At 44.7% G+C, this 15,169-nt stretch overlaps 1 protein-coding gene across 7 annotated transcripts in view; it reads left to right on the top strand.

The window, feature by feature from the left end:
- The first annotated feature begins 11,493 nt into the window (after positions 1-11,493).
- PAPOLA (poly(A) polymerase alpha) overlaps positions 11,494-15,169 on the top strand; it is a 58,185-nt gene continuing 54,509 nt past the window's right edge. For 6 of the 7 annotated variants that reach the window (XM_044918322.1, XM_044918321.1, XM_021679832.1 and 3 more), the window contains exon 1: positions 11,494-11,706. In XM_044918322.1, the coding sequence (XP_044774257.1) occupies positions 11,699-11,706 (8 nt within the window). In that variant the 5' untranslated portion in view covers positions 11,494-11,698. Of the gene's footprint in view, positions 11,707-12,226; positions 12,360-15,169 lie in introns of those variants that run through there. The other variant, XM_044918323.1, reaches the window with a different exon arrangement.

Below are 15,169 nucleotides of genomic sequence, written 5' to 3'. Positions count from 1 at the left end.
GTGTGTGTGTGTGTGAGAGAGAGAGAGAGAGAGATGCTAATGGGTCTGAAGTCGTGTCACACTGTGACTAAGCATGTTTTCATATGCTTGCTGGCCATTTGTATATCTTCTTTGGAGAAATGTACATTCAAGTCCTTTGCTCACTTTGTATTTGTGTTTTTGCTACTGAACTGTAAGAGTTTTTAATATATTCTGCATGTAAGACCCTTTTCAGATATATGATTTGCAAATATTTTTCCCTATTCCATGGCTTGTCTTTTCACTCTCTTGATGGGTGCCCCTGAATGCAAAAAAGCTCTTAATTTTAATGACATCCAATTTACCTATTTTTTCTTTTGCTTCCTTGCACTACTTTTGACCCTTACATTTTAATCAAAAGCACTACGTAAATAAAGAGAACACATCTTCAAGCTTGAAGTCATTAGCCTTTATAATAGTTACCTTTCATGCCTTCACGTTGGTTACATTTCATGACCTTGCTTCTTAGCTCACTGAGAAAACCCAAGCAATCAAAAGAGCCATTCTATCCTCCTCCTGCAAACTAGCTCTGTTTCCCTTCCGTGCTTCCATCTGAGACCAACTCCTGACTTGTGCCCTGGATGCCAGCCGGTCTCACATCATCAGATGCTGCTCCTAGAACTCTCTCTTCTCTCTCACAGCCTGATTTCTCCTTCTCTTCTGGATCATCACCCTTTGCTTCCAACTTAATGAATTAGCTCCTACACTTCAAAACGAAATAAGACAAAAACGGATTAAAATGCAAAAACCTTCCTAGCCCTCTGCATTCTCGTCCAGCCATGGCCCCAATATCCTGTTCCTCTTTAGATCAAGGTTACCAGTGACCTCCAAATCCAACTGTGAAATCTTACTTGACCTCTCTGAGCATTTTATCATTTGCTCTTTGAAATCCTCTTTTCCCTCCACCTGAATGTCTAAAGCATGGCCAATCCCATTCCTAAGCACACTCGCCCCTCCCCTCCACTGCTGTTCCCCCATGCCCCCATCTAAGGGATTGGCAAATCCATCCTTCCAGTTGTTCAGGCCCCAAACCTGGTGTCACCTTTGACTCTTTTTTTCCTTATCCACACTCAGTTCTCCAGTGCATCATACGGGCCCAACTTGTCTGCTTGCTTCTCACCCCTCAGACACTACTGTCCTGGCCCAAGACACCACCATCTCCCACGTGGATCGAGGCTGTCACCTGTCCCTGGGCTGCTCCTGTCACTGCTCTTAACATATCAGCAGGGGGATCTTTTTCAAACAGATATCAGATCCCCTCAAAGCCCTCCAAGGCCTTGCCCTTTCATGTAGGGTGGAAGGCAAAGACCTGACCTAGCCTACGAGGCCCGATATAGTCTGACCCCAAATGACCTCCCTGCCCCCTCACTTTGCTCTTCATTGCCAAGCGCAGTCTGCTTTGGGGCCTTTGCCTGGAATCTTCGGCCCACACGTATCCCTGTGGCTCACTCTCACTTCATCCTTGGCTTGGATCAAATATGTCCTCCAAGGGACCTCCTCAGACCATCCTCTTGATGACATTCCACTCTGTTCCTTTTCTCTGCTGCACTGACATCATTTTATAAGCCTATGAGTTTATTGTCTCTTTCCCCCCACTAAAATGGAAGCACCACAGGGGCGGGGATTTTGTTTTTTTCTGTATCTCTAGAGATGAAGAAGGTACATAGCACACGGTAGAGATGTATAAATATTAGTGAATGAAAGCTATTTAGCTGAAATTTTGTTACTTATTTTATATAACTAATTCAAATCTCCAGTCCTTTGACAAAGTCCATAATACACATTTCCATAGGCTGTGATGGGATACTTGAGTAACTCTGAGGGTCACTAAGAGGCTTTACTAAGTGGCACTGATTTTGGCGAATTCATATAGAGTCCAGCCCTCCGCCATGCAAGTTAAAAAGAGCGATCTCAGCCATGTCTTCGGTCAGGCAGGACCCTGAGATGCTGACTTGTCTTAACTAACCTCCTAGGAGACCAGGAGAGAAGACAGAGTACTGATTGGACTTACAATGAGACACATGATTGTTGAGCGGGAGGTTACTTGCACCCATTTCACCAGCACATTCTCGTCCTAGAAGCAGGTTATCTACTCTGAGTAGCCGGATGATCACAAGTGCTTGGGGAACGCAAAACCACGACAAGGCGTTGGCTTCCGCTAGCTTGCTCTGTCCTCCCCGACCCCCCCCACCCCCGCCGCCCCAACATACCTGTCCTGTGTTCTGGTTCTTCCTGACAAGGTGCACTTGCCTAGGCTTTTGGGTGGGCGGTGAGTTTTTACCTCCATGACTCCCCTTGACACATTCTCTGTCCTGGCCCAAGACACCACCATCTCCCACCTGGATTGCGGCTGTCACCTGTCCCTGGGCTGCTCCTTCGGCGATGGCGCTTATCATATCAGCAGGGGGATCTATCTTTTTCAAACGGATGTCAGATCCCCTCAAAGCTCTCCAAGGCCTTGCCATCTCATGTAGGGTGGAAGACAAAGTCCTGACCTAGTCCTGACCAAAGACCTGACACCTGGCTGGCTCAGTCCAAACAATGTGTGACTCTTGATCTTGGGGTCATGAGTTTGAGCCCCATGCTGGGTATAGAGATTACTTAGATAAATATTTTTAAAAAAGAGTAAAAAGCCAAGCTTCAGAATTGGGAAGATATTTACAATGGATATACATAGATATGCACAGATACACAGTAGATAAATGACAGAGGACCTGTACTCAGAATATGTTAAAAATTCCTCCAAGTCAGTAAGACTGACAGTCCCAATTTTTAAATTTTCTGACAATCCAATTTAAAAATAGGACAAAGACGTGAGAAACCACTTCATAAAAGAGGATACCCAAATGACCAATTAGCACATTAACAAGTGTTCAAAGGCAGTGATCATCAGAGAAATGCAAATGAAAACTGCAGGGGGATTCCAGCACAATGCTGCCAGATGGCGCAAATTACATGGGACTGTTTACATCAAGTGCTGGGGAGGATGTGGAGCAACTGGAACACACATGTCTTACTGGTGGGACCACAGATTGGTACTATCCCTGTGATAACCTTTGGGAGTACTTACTAAAGCTAAGTATGGGTATACACATGATCCAGCAATTCCACTCTTGGGTCTATGCCCAAGAGGGATGAATGCTTAGGTCTACAAAAAGGCATGTACAAGAATATTCAGAGCAATATTACTCATAAAAGCCCCGAACTGGGAAAAAACCCAAATGTCCATCAATAGGAGAAAGATATACTGTGATATTTACAGTAGGAGAAAGATAGTGATAGTAGAGAATAGTACACAGCAATGAAAAAGAATGAACTGTCACTCCCACAACAAAGTCTCATATAGTGTTGAGTGAAAGAAGTTATTACATAACAAGGGTGAATAGTGTATGATTCCATGTGTATGAAGCTGAAAAACCGATATAACCGGTCCATAGTGACAGAGGTCAAAATAGGGGTTACGTGGCAGTGGTGGTGGTAATGACAGATGCTTATTCACTGGGAGGGAGTGTGCTGGGGTACTGAACATGTTCTCTGTCTTGATTCAAGTACTAGTTACATGAGAGTGTGCAGAGGATAAAAATCCATACAGCTCAATAGGCGGTATTATGGGGGGGGGTAAGCACAAAGGCCTTCATGCTTGAACACGTTACTGTTTAATTGTACTTTAGTAATCTTTTAAAAAGGAACTGCTATTCTACCTTAAAAAAATGAAATACACCATGTACCCTAAACTAAAAACAAAACAAAAAGCTAAAAACAAAACAACTCCTTAAAATGTGGACCTGTTCATAGCCATAGAGTTCCTGAGATCCACTTTGGGAAAGAAAAATACCATTTGAATTCCCATTAAGAAAAATTAGTCTTTTATGTTAAAAAATGGAAATTAATCAAAATGCCATTCAGATTCTTTATTTAGAGTATTTTAGAGTATGACACAGTATTAGGTGTTAGATACAAAGTCAGTTTGGTTGAGAAGGCAGGCAGACTCTGCAATGGCTCCCAGTGATCTCTGCCTGATGGTATTCATGCCTTTTCAGTGTGGGTGGAACTCTGTGATTGGCTTCTATCCAATGGAATTCGGCAAATCTTAGGTTACCTGAGACTGTATGAGGTCACGCTAGCAGAATCTTTTGCCTTCTGTGCTTAAATACTTTGATGAAGCCAGCTGCTCTGTTGGAGAGACCCACATGGCTAAGAACTGAGAGGGCCCTTGGCAACCAGCCAGCAAGACACTGATACCTTCAATGCAATAGCTCTGAAGACCTGAATCTTGCCAACAAATGTGTGTGGAAGTTAAGTCCTTCCATAGTCGAGCCCTCAGATGAGACTCCCTCTTCCCCCAGCCCACCATGAATGTAGCTTTGCTAGAGGCCCTGAATTGGAGGACCCAGCTAAGCCGTGTCCAAATTCCTGACCCCCCAGAAACTGTTAAATAATGCGTTTTTTTGTTTTTTGAAATGTGTTTTAAATAGTTTGAAATTTGTGGCACATTGTTACACAGCACTAAATAACTAGTATCATTGAATATGCATCATTATTTTCTAGGAGTTAGCAACCTGAGATGATCATTGTTATGGACTGAATGTTTAAATGTCCCAAAATTCGTATGTTGAAGTACTAACCCCCTCCATGTGACTGTATCTGGAGATGGGGCCTCTAAGGAAGTAATTAAGGTTAAGTGGAGTCCTAAGGGTGGGGGCCATGATCCAGTAGGATTAGTCTCCTTAAAAGACACCAGAGAGCTGTTCTCCCTCTCTGTCCCTCACCTTTCCTTCCCTCCAATCACCTCTCCCTCACTCCCTCTCCCCACCATGGGAACCCAGTGAGAAAGTCGCCATCTACAAGCCAGGACGAGTGTCCTCACCAGAAGCTGGTCATGCTGGCACCTTAATCTTGGACTTCCCAGCCTCCAGAACTGTGAGAAATACATTTCTATTGTTTTTTTTTTAAGATTTTATTTATTTATTTGACAGAGAGAGACACAGCGAGAGAGGGAACACAAGCAGGGGGAGCGGGAGAGGGAGAAGCAGGCTTCCCGTGGAGCAGGGAGCCCAATGCGGGGGCTCGATCCCAGGACCCTGGGATCATGACCTGAGCCGAAGGCAGACGCTTAACAACTGAGCCACCCAGGCGCCCCTACATTTCTATTGTTTAAGCCACCAATTATTCTGTGGTATTTTGTTATGGCAGTTCATGCTAAGATAATTACCAACCGTTTTTGTTTTAGCCAGATTAATTACAGAACTGAAAATAATTGAATGGAAAAAAAATAACTGAACGGAAATACTGGGCAAATCTAAGTTGCCTTTAAAGAATCAGAAACAACTTAATTCTTTTTTTTTTTTAAGATTTTATTTATTTATCTGAGAGAGAGAGAATGAGAGAGAGAACACGAGAGGAGAGAGGTTCAGAGGCAGAAGCAGACTCCCCGCTGAGTGGGGAGCCTGATACGGGACTCGATCCTGGGACTCCAGGATCATGACCTGAGCCGAAGGCAGTTGCTTAACCAACTGAGCCACCCAGGTGCCCCGAAACAACTTAATTCTGAAGTACCAATATATGCCAAGCATGGTTTTGTGCTTTGGGCTTAGAATAGTTTGAACAATACAGTTAGGGTTCCTATCTTCATGGAGCTTAGATTTTAGTAAGGATGACAGAATAAGTAAAAAAAAAAAAATTAGTGAGGAAGTGCTGGTTATGTGATAAGGATTATAACGCAAGTAGTTTACATAAGGTGGTCTGGAAAGGCACCTGGGAGGCAGTGACATCTGAGCTTTGACAGGCTGAGAACAAGCCAGCCATGGGAAGGGCTACTGCAGCAGTTCAGAGGGGGACAAGCACGGAGGCTCTGAGGCAGCAAGGAGCTGAGCGTGGTTTTTTTCTTTAAGATTTTATTTATTTGAGAGAGAGCACGAGCAGGGGGAGAGGGAGAAGCAGCCCAGCCCCCCCCAACTCCCCAGTGTGGGGCTCGATCCCAGGACTCTGGGATCATGACCTGAGCCGAAGGCAGGTGCTTAACCAACTGAGACACCCAGGTGTCTCAGCACCCAGCACCCCTAGAAGCTGAGCATGTTTAAGGAAAAGAGGCCAGTAGGGTTGAAACACAGGGAGGAAAGGGGCAGAGTTTGAGATGAGGTTAGAGAGAAAAATCAAGAGGCAGATCACCCAGGCCTTGTAAGCCTACTGTCAAGTTTGGTTTTATTCTAAGAGTGATGGGAAGCCATTAAACTGAGTTTTAAGTGAGAGCATGATAAAATCTGAGTTATGTTTTCAAAGTCCAGCTGCTGTATGGAGGATGAATGGAAGGAAAGCATAAACAGAAGCAGAAGAGCACGGAGGCCGCCCCAACCGCCCAAACTAAACAAGACAGTGGCTGAGACTAGGGTGGTGACAGAGGAGATGGAGAAGGGGGTGATTTCTGATGCATTGCGGAGGTGCAATTGACAGGAGTTGACGGCGGTTTGTCTATGGGTATCAAGAGATAGGAAGGAATTGAGGAGACTGACTTGCTGTTTTGGCTTCAGTCTGGAAGACCTTTGTATTGTTGACCTAAAGGCAGAGACTAGAGGAGGCACAGGTTTGGGCCACTTCTCATCAACATGCTATTGAGCTTCTTTCTTTCATGCAAATGGTAGTAGACACATTCTTTTTTTTTTCTTTTTTTAAGATTTTGCTTACTTATTTGAGAGGTGGGGGTAGAACACAGAGGGAGGAGCAGACTCCCCACTGAGTAAAGAGCCCGATGCAGGGCTTGATCCCAGGAACCTGAAATCAGGACCTGAGCTGAAGGCAGACGCTTAACCGACTGAGCCACCCAGGCAACCCTAGTAGACACATTCTTTAAAACATAAACTAATAAACATCTAAAGGGAATTTAAAAGAATTTAAAGAAAAGATAGCTCAAGGGTACAGTACTCATTAGATGAAAGTGCATATGCTACTGTTTTTACTTGAGGGACACATAAATCTGGTTAATCTTGGCTAAAAAATTTTTTTCCAAATTTTTATTTAAATTCTAGTTAGTTAACATACAGTGTAATATTAGTTTTAGGAGAATTTAGTGATTCATCACTTACACGTAACACCCAGCGCTCAACACAAGTGCCCTCCTTAATCCCCATCATCCATTTAGCGCATCCCCACCCACCTCCCCTCCATCAACCCTGTTTGTTCTCTATATTTAAGTCTCTCATGTTGGTTAAAAAATTTTAAAACGTATGCATCATTAGTCGCCAAATGAATCATGTAGTTTATTATTGGGATAAAAATCTCTATAGCAACATAGTATCTTCAATTATCACCTCCTAAAAGACACTGAAGCACAATCTAAGCTAGTTCCAATATGTGAAAAGGATCTGTTCTGAAAAACATTTCTGTCCATTTCTTTAATTTAAATGCACTGTGGACCTATGAGAACCAGCTTAGGAATTTTTCCCCCCACTTACGACATTGTTCTGTGGAAAATGCAGTCTGAATGATCCTTAAGATACCAGTGGGAAATGTCTTCCCCCATGTCCACAGTCAGTAGCACACAGGCACTGTGGTAGGACAAGGGCTTCGTGGATGGGGCTGCAGCTGGAGGCAGTGGGCTGGGCTCTGAGGACAAGCAAGGCAAGGCTAACAAAAGGGATCCTGCCTTAACCAGTACACTCACTGGTCACTGGCTTTATCTCATGCTCCACTTTCCTTGGCTCAAGTTATATCCTTAAGTGGATGCTAAACGTTGGGGATACGTGAACACCTAGCTCATTACGCACTCATGAAGTTTGGGTTGGATTAGATTGTAGTTACCGAGCGTATGGAGGGCCTTTCCTTCTGTGCTGAACTGAAACATGACTCCAAGATACAAATCTTGCTTTCAGAGTTTTAAAATCCCTATCTCCAGGGACACCTGGGTGGCTCAGTCAGTTAAGCGTCTGCCTTTGGCTCAGGTCATGATCCCAGGGTCCTGGGATCGAGTTCCACCATTGGGCTCCTTGCTCAGCGGGGAGCCTGCTTCTCCCTCTCCCTGCTCCTCCCCCTGCTTGTGCTCTTGCTCTCTCTCTGACAAATAAATAAAATCTTTAAAAAAAACCCCAAAACTCTATCTTCAGGAGCTGACTTCTCAGCTCCTGAAACATGTTTTCTATCACCTGATAGGCATTTCTAAAGGTCCCACAGGCACTTCAAAGAACCCATACCAAATGACTCTCATGACCTCATCCCCTCAGCCAGTTAGTTATCCTTCTGTTTCCTATTTACTGGTAGCTCCCTCCACTCTGTCGCCCTCCCTAGAATCTTTGAAATCTTGTCTTCTTCCTCTCCCTCCTCTCTCACATTCAGGATTAACTACATCTCCTAAATCACTCTGAAATCAGTCCCTTTCTTATTTCAAGTGTCATCATCTCTTACCTGAACCACAGCAAAAGCTAACCTACCTTCCAGCTTCAAAAGCTCTCCCAGCTCAAAATCATTCCCTACCCTTTGACTAATCTTCCCGGACACGCAGATGTGATCTTATCACTGCTGTCAAACTTCCGATGTTTCGATGGGGTTCCCCCATTCACAAAAAAGATAAAATCTGAATCTTTCAATGGCTCCAGGTCTCGAAGGCCGGTCCTTCGAAGGGAGGCCTTGTTTGGCCACCTTACCTAAAGTTGACCTCCCCCCGTAATTCTATTACCTGGTTTATTTCATTCATGGTTCTTAATTCCCTTGTCTGTTTATGGGTTTATTATTTGCCCCCCACTTCCCAGGAACATAAGGTCTAACTGGGTCAGGGATCTTGACTATTTTTCGTAGTGGAGAGCAACCTCCCAGCTTTAGCACAGTGATGGTGCCTAGCAGGTGCACAACATTCTGCTGGACAAAGGCCCCTCATTGTCCGCCTCCCACTCCTCTGCAGTTTCATTTCCACCACTATCTGTGGTCTAGTTACTTCAAAAGTCTCCCTGTCTCCAAATAAACTTTAAATTATTTGTACTTTCCTTCTTTTTGAAAAGTTGTTTCCTGTTACGCCCTTCTCCTCCTGTCCCCTTACTAAGTCCTAACTTTTTTGTCAGCGTATTTTTTTTTAATTGTTAAGCTTTTTTTATTAAATTTTTTTGGGGGGAGCGCCTGAGTGGCTCAGTTGGTTAAGTGTCTGCCTCCAGCTCAGGTCATGATCCCAGGGTTCTGGGATCGAGCTCTGCATCAGGCTCCCTGTTCAGCGGGGAGCCTGCTTCTCCCTCTCCCTCTGCTGCTCCCCCTGCTTATGCTCTCTAATAAATACATAAAATCTTTAAAAATAAAAAAAAACAATTTTTTTTTATTGATTTGTAGTTGACACAGAGTGTTACATTAGCTGCAGGTATATAACATAGAGATTTGACATCAGGACATTTCTATCCTTATTTTTTTTTAAGATTTTATTTATCTATTTGAGAGCCTGAGACAGAGAGAGCAACAGAGAGCATGAGTGGGGAGAGGAGGGAGAAGTACGCTCCCCACTGAGCAGGGAGCTTGATGCGGGACTTGATCCCAGGACCCTGGACCCTGGGATCACAACCTCAGCTGAAGGCAGACACCCAACTGAGCCACCCAGGCACCCTATAAGGACATTTCTAAAGTCACCTTGGGAAGTCTACTTTGATTCCTTCTAACTGTCTTCAGAAAGTAATATGGCATCTAGCACATTCTAGGTATTAAATAAATATTCGTTAATTGTGCTATCTAGCTGCCTCGCCCCATTCTAGAGAAGGCTGAAACAAAATCGGTGTGGAGCACCTGGAGACTGAAAGCACAGAGGTTTCATGACCATGTATCCTTCACTGCCTTTTGAGATGCCAGGCAGAGGACAGCCATGAGCTGAAGAAGTTCCCATTCTTTAATTCATAACATACATCATCAGTGCCTAGCTTTATGAGCAAATTTTAAGACCACAGCCTTAATGTATTTTATTGATTTCTCTGGATCTCAGATTTTCAAACTTTTAAGGGCAGGCCTGCTACTGGGCCCCCAACCAAAACCACCTTGATGACAAGAGGGTAAGGGAACAAGTAGAAGATCTGAGAATCAAGGACAAGTCTGTCTCCCAATCAGGGCTGTTCAACAGAAATGAGGGCCATGCATATAATTTAAAATTTTCTAGTGGCCACATTTTAAAAGGAGACTGATGAAATTAACTTTAATGAATTTTTTTATATATCCAAAATACTATTTCAGCATATAACGAATATCAAATGCATCAGTTAGGTATCTCATTCTTTTGTTTCCACTGACATCTCTGAAATCTGTATTTTGCACTTACAGTACATCTTAAATGGACTAGCCTCATTTCAAGTGTGCTCAAAAGTCACATGACATATGGCTATCGTACTGGACAATGCAGGTTTAGGCCGTGCTTCTCCCACTGACCCTTTAGTTCTAGACCGCTTGTCCTACTAGATGTTCTGTGCAAACAGGTAAGTCCTTTGCCAAATTTCCTGAGGCTATACAAGTCCATATTAATCTACTTAAATAACTTAGAACTTTATCCTCGCCGTATTTATTTCCTTCCCGCCCCTCCATAAACCTTCTGTGTGACACTTTAGAATGCGTTCTAATTAACAGAGGGAAGGAATGAATCATCAGAGTCGGGCTCAAGCACGAAGACTCCAGCTTTTGCTGGCGGTGGGGAGTACACTCCTAGGTCCCGCCCCAGGGATAGATCAGGGCTGCAAAACACAGTCTTTGCTAAAATCCCAATGGTTACTGCCATCGATCGTTCTACGTAAGTGCAGCTTTACCAGGAAGTTCCAGGGCACCACCTGCTAGTAAAATCAGCTCGTGTTCCAGAACTCGCTGTCATCACAGTGCTGCCTCTCAAGTCTATTCATTCAACCACCACTTCTTGAGCGCCTGCGTACACCCTTTGGTGGACAAGTCAGCCGAAAGCCCAAGAGGGGGAACCTCAGTCTAACAGGGGAGGGGGAGTCCCAACAACCAGCCCGTGCTAAGCACTCCTGCATCAACCAACCCATACAGCAGTCGACACGACCCCAGGGAGCAGGTCTTACTCTCACTTCGCTGAACAGCAGGAAGAGGCCGAGTAACTTGTGGCCACCGAAGGCACCGACACGAGCGGCCGCGTCCTAAGCCCCGCGTCGGGCGGCACACCCGGCATGCATGGGCGCCTCGGTCCCCGCCGAGCGCCGCCACGGACGCCGTTCAAGGGGAAGTGCGGCCGCCGCAACCTCGGGCGGCGAGAGCGGCGGCGCATTGTGAGGTGCCGCGTGGTGCTCACCGGCGACAGGAGCGACCCCGCTCGAGGAACAGCCAGCCTCCCGGAGCCTCTCGCACCTTTCCTAGCCGACACCTGACACCCACCGCGGAAGCGCGACGGCTTTGGGGCGGAAATTGCCGGACCGCCGGCCGCCTCAAGAACTACCGTTCCCGTGAGGCTGCGCGGCTCCGGGCGGCCTTTGCGCAGGCGCGCGCACGGCGTGCGTGGCGGCGTCAGCAGTTCTAGAACGTTGCTGTGGTAGCGCTCGGGCGCCATGTTAGGACGAAGGGGAAGGAGGAGAAGCGCTTAAAGCGGCGGGAGCGGTGCGGGAGTGGGGTTGGACCCAGGGCTGAGGCAGGCCCCCCCCCTCCCTCCCGCCTCAGTGGATCATGCCCAGGGCGGCAGCGGCGGCGGTTGCGGGGGGGAAGTGACTGGGCGGTGCCGGCGCAGGAGACGATGCCGTTGTAAGTGATTTGTATTCTGTTTTCTCTCGCACGCCGGCGGGGCCTTGGGGGCGTCGGGGGAGGGGGGAGGGGGTGGCGCGAGAGCCGGGCCCTCGCCCCGTGGGGGAGGCAGGCGGGAACGGGGCTCTTCCTGTTTCCTCACCCGCTCGCCGCCGCACTTCCCCTTGTGCTCGGTTCCCGCTTCCCCCCACCCCTTCCTGGCTCCGCGGCCGTCGGGCCGGGGGCCTCCCCTTCCGGAACGGCCAGGGGAACCTGAACCTTAGTGCTCCCGTTTCTCCGCCCCGTCCGGAAAAAAAAAAAAAAAAAGAAAAGAAAAGAGAAAAAACAATGCCCGGTGGCGGGGAAGGAAGGCCCCGCTGGTTGCGGGGTCTGCACACGGCGTTCAGGTTCACTCTCGGCGTTTCCCCGGCTCATTTCGATGCTTCTCTTCCTGGTCTACCTCCGCTGCGTCCCTCTCTCCCTCCCGTTCCAAGCTGCCCAAATCGTGCGGCAGAGTTAACCCACTTCCACCTCTGAGCTTGCACGAGCACCAGCTAAAAGCCCAGTTTTTGAGCGTCGAGCCCCGCTTCCCCGCTTGAACCAGTCCTCCCCAGGCTTCCCACCGTCAGCAAAGGGACACTTGCCAGGGTGTCCTTCGCAACGCGTTGTGTTAGGTATTGCTCTGTCTGTTCTGTTTGGATACGATAGTCGGATGCATTCTGCTTTCTTCTGCCTCCATCTCCAGTGGTACTTTTAATTTTTCTGATTATAGACTTAAAGCTAGTCCATTCTTGCCTTCTTCCCTAGGTCTGCGTCTTATACTTTCTTTCCCTTGTAGCGTTTTTAAAAAGTTTTTCTATTCTGTCTGTTTCAAAGAATGAGGTGTAATCTGAGAACTCATTGTTGGGATCGAAAGTAGATTACAGCTTTTTTTTCTGCGTGTATCCAGCAGTGTAGAGGCCTAAATAGTGAGACTGCATTTCTTCCATATTTTTGAACATTCTAGTGTAATAGTGCTCCTTTGAGACGGGGGACCAAATTTTCTTCTTTGAAGGCCCCAAACGAACTATGTAATTGACACTGGAAGTTTTAGTTAGGTGCAAAATAAAGGTTTTGTGATTTCTAGACCTAATACAGCACCTCAGGTTTATCTTTTTTTTTTTTTTTTAAGTAAAGACAGTTTCTTTTTCGCAAATATTACTGATTACAGTTACCTATGTGTATGTGTGTGTGTCTCTTTACAGGTGAGGCTCTAACTTTGACACAGGCTTTAAGATACCATTGCTTTTTACACAGTATTTTTGAAAAAAATTTCATGCTCCTCCTCACCCACTTCTGTCATTTTTAAGAGACCTATCAGCAAATTTCTGTAAATGAGAATATTTCCTAGTTTTAATTAAATATGCAGACCTAAAATCTTAGAATCTGCAAGATCCCTGTTAATTGATTTATTCATCCTTTTATGAAATGGTAGAGACACTAGAAGCACTGATTTTTGGGGCATTTTTCAGTTCAGCAGCAATTAAAATAAATGTTTTAGTGATGCCATGTGACTTCTTTGTGTTAGCTCACATATTATTGCTGTGCTTGAAAAGCAACTTTGTGATAATCATGTCAGTATTAAAATTTGATCAGTGATAGGAAATGAACAATTTAAGAGGTTTTAATTAGAAATAACATAATTGTATCTTTTTGTCTAGAAAATAAAAATACTTTTATGCCTACTTTTCCCCAGCCTTCTTTGAGGAAGGGAGGTGTACATTTTCTTTAAAGACCTGAGAGCATAAATTTTCTTGGAAGTTCAAATATATAAAATGGAAGACAGAGTTTTGGATAATTGGCTTTCCAATGTGTTTTTTGAACTGTGAACAATATGCCCAGTTTTTCATTATATCCCTCTCATTTTTAACCTAAGTATACTATATTTTAAGTCAACAGCAAAAAGACCAGACTGCTTAGTTAAATAGGCCTATTTCCTCATTGATTGGCTTTCTTTTTGTTTTTCATATTCTGGTGTCACAATTGCCTTTCATTTTGTTTCTTTGAAGTTTTGAATTGTGATTCCCAGGCTTACCGTGCTTGATTTCCACTTGCACTTTAGTATGCTGTCCAGTTAAATTTGGGTGGGTGGGATTGTGGCATAGGCCGTAGTTGAGCTGTCAGAATGGGTTAAATCAAAATAGGTTATTGAAGTTTAAGTCATTACAACATTGTGAACAAGTGTTCATATTTTGTCTAAAACTCATGTAATATATGTATAATTTTGAAAGGCTGGTATGATTTAAGAGCCATGGTGATCAAGCTTCCAAAAATATTGGTAGGCTTTAGGATCCATTAATACAGGGTTTCTCTGGTAGGTACTGTTGACATTTAGGGTCAGATAATTCTTTGAAGGGGGCTGCTTGTGTGTTGTAAGGTGTTTAACAGCATCCCTGGCCTTTACCTACTAGATTTCAGGAGCCCCACCCCCCATCTCTCCAGTAGTGACAAAATGTCTCCAGATGTTGCCAGATGTAACCTGGCAAGATTCTCCTTGTTGAGAATCACTGCATTGATAGAGTATAACGCGTTTCTGGGAACTGTGTTCTGCTTTCTGCCCTACTCTGTGCTGGACAGATCCATTATTTGCATCAGCTCAGTTCTGGCTATCACAAGTGTAATGAAAAGATTTTGAGGAGAGTAACCATCATCAGTGACCTAGTGTTCATACCACATTCGTAGAATGTTGTTAAAAGTTACTGGAAGAGATATTTAGCAAGACTTGGGGGAGACAGTAGCTTTTCTCCCAAATATTTGGGGCTGTCAGAAAAAAAAAAAGTTTCATGAAGTCATTCATAGCAGGTAGAACTGGGGCCTCTTGGTGGGTTGTAATGGGTACCAGATCACATTGTGATCTGTGGAACCCCTGGGATCTCTAAGGAGTACATAAAATTCAAACTATTTCATAATAGTGCTGAAATGTTATTTCTTTTTTACTCTGTGGACATTTGCATGATGGTGTGAAAGCAGTAGTGGATAATGCTGTTCTTGCCTTAGGAAAAATTGAGGCAGAGGCACCATATTTTACGAGTAGTCATATATTTCTTCATCACAAGCATAACACACAGTTTAAAAAGTTCTTGATGAAACAGTAAGACACCTTAATTTTAATAAATCCTGACTCTCGAATTTATGTCTTACATAAGCCATGATAAAGTGGGAAGTACACATAAAGTGGTATACTAAAAAGTAGCATGGTTGTTTTGAGAAAAGCACATGTCTGATTGATTTGTGAGCTAAACTACTGTTTTTCTTGTAGAGCTCTTTTATCTGAAAAAACAAATGATGAACCGTGGGTATTGACACTTGGACCATTATTTTCCTGAAAATGAAGTGAGCCTGTCTCTTTAAGGAAAACAGCTGACAGCATTGGTGGCCAAATGATAAATTTGAAGATAAAAACTAGAATTTTGGAAGGCTTGTTTCTGTCATTGTAAGCTTGACA

This window comes from Neomonachus schauinslandi, chromosome 9 (genome assembly GCF_002201575.2).
Source record: "Neomonachus schauinslandi chromosome 9, ASM220157v2, whole genome shotgun sequence".
NCBI classification, from domain to species: Eukaryota; Metazoa; Chordata; class Mammalia; order Carnivora; family Phocidae; genus Neomonachus; species Neomonachus schauinslandi.
This window is presented reverse-complemented; position numbering and strand designations above follow the sequence as displayed.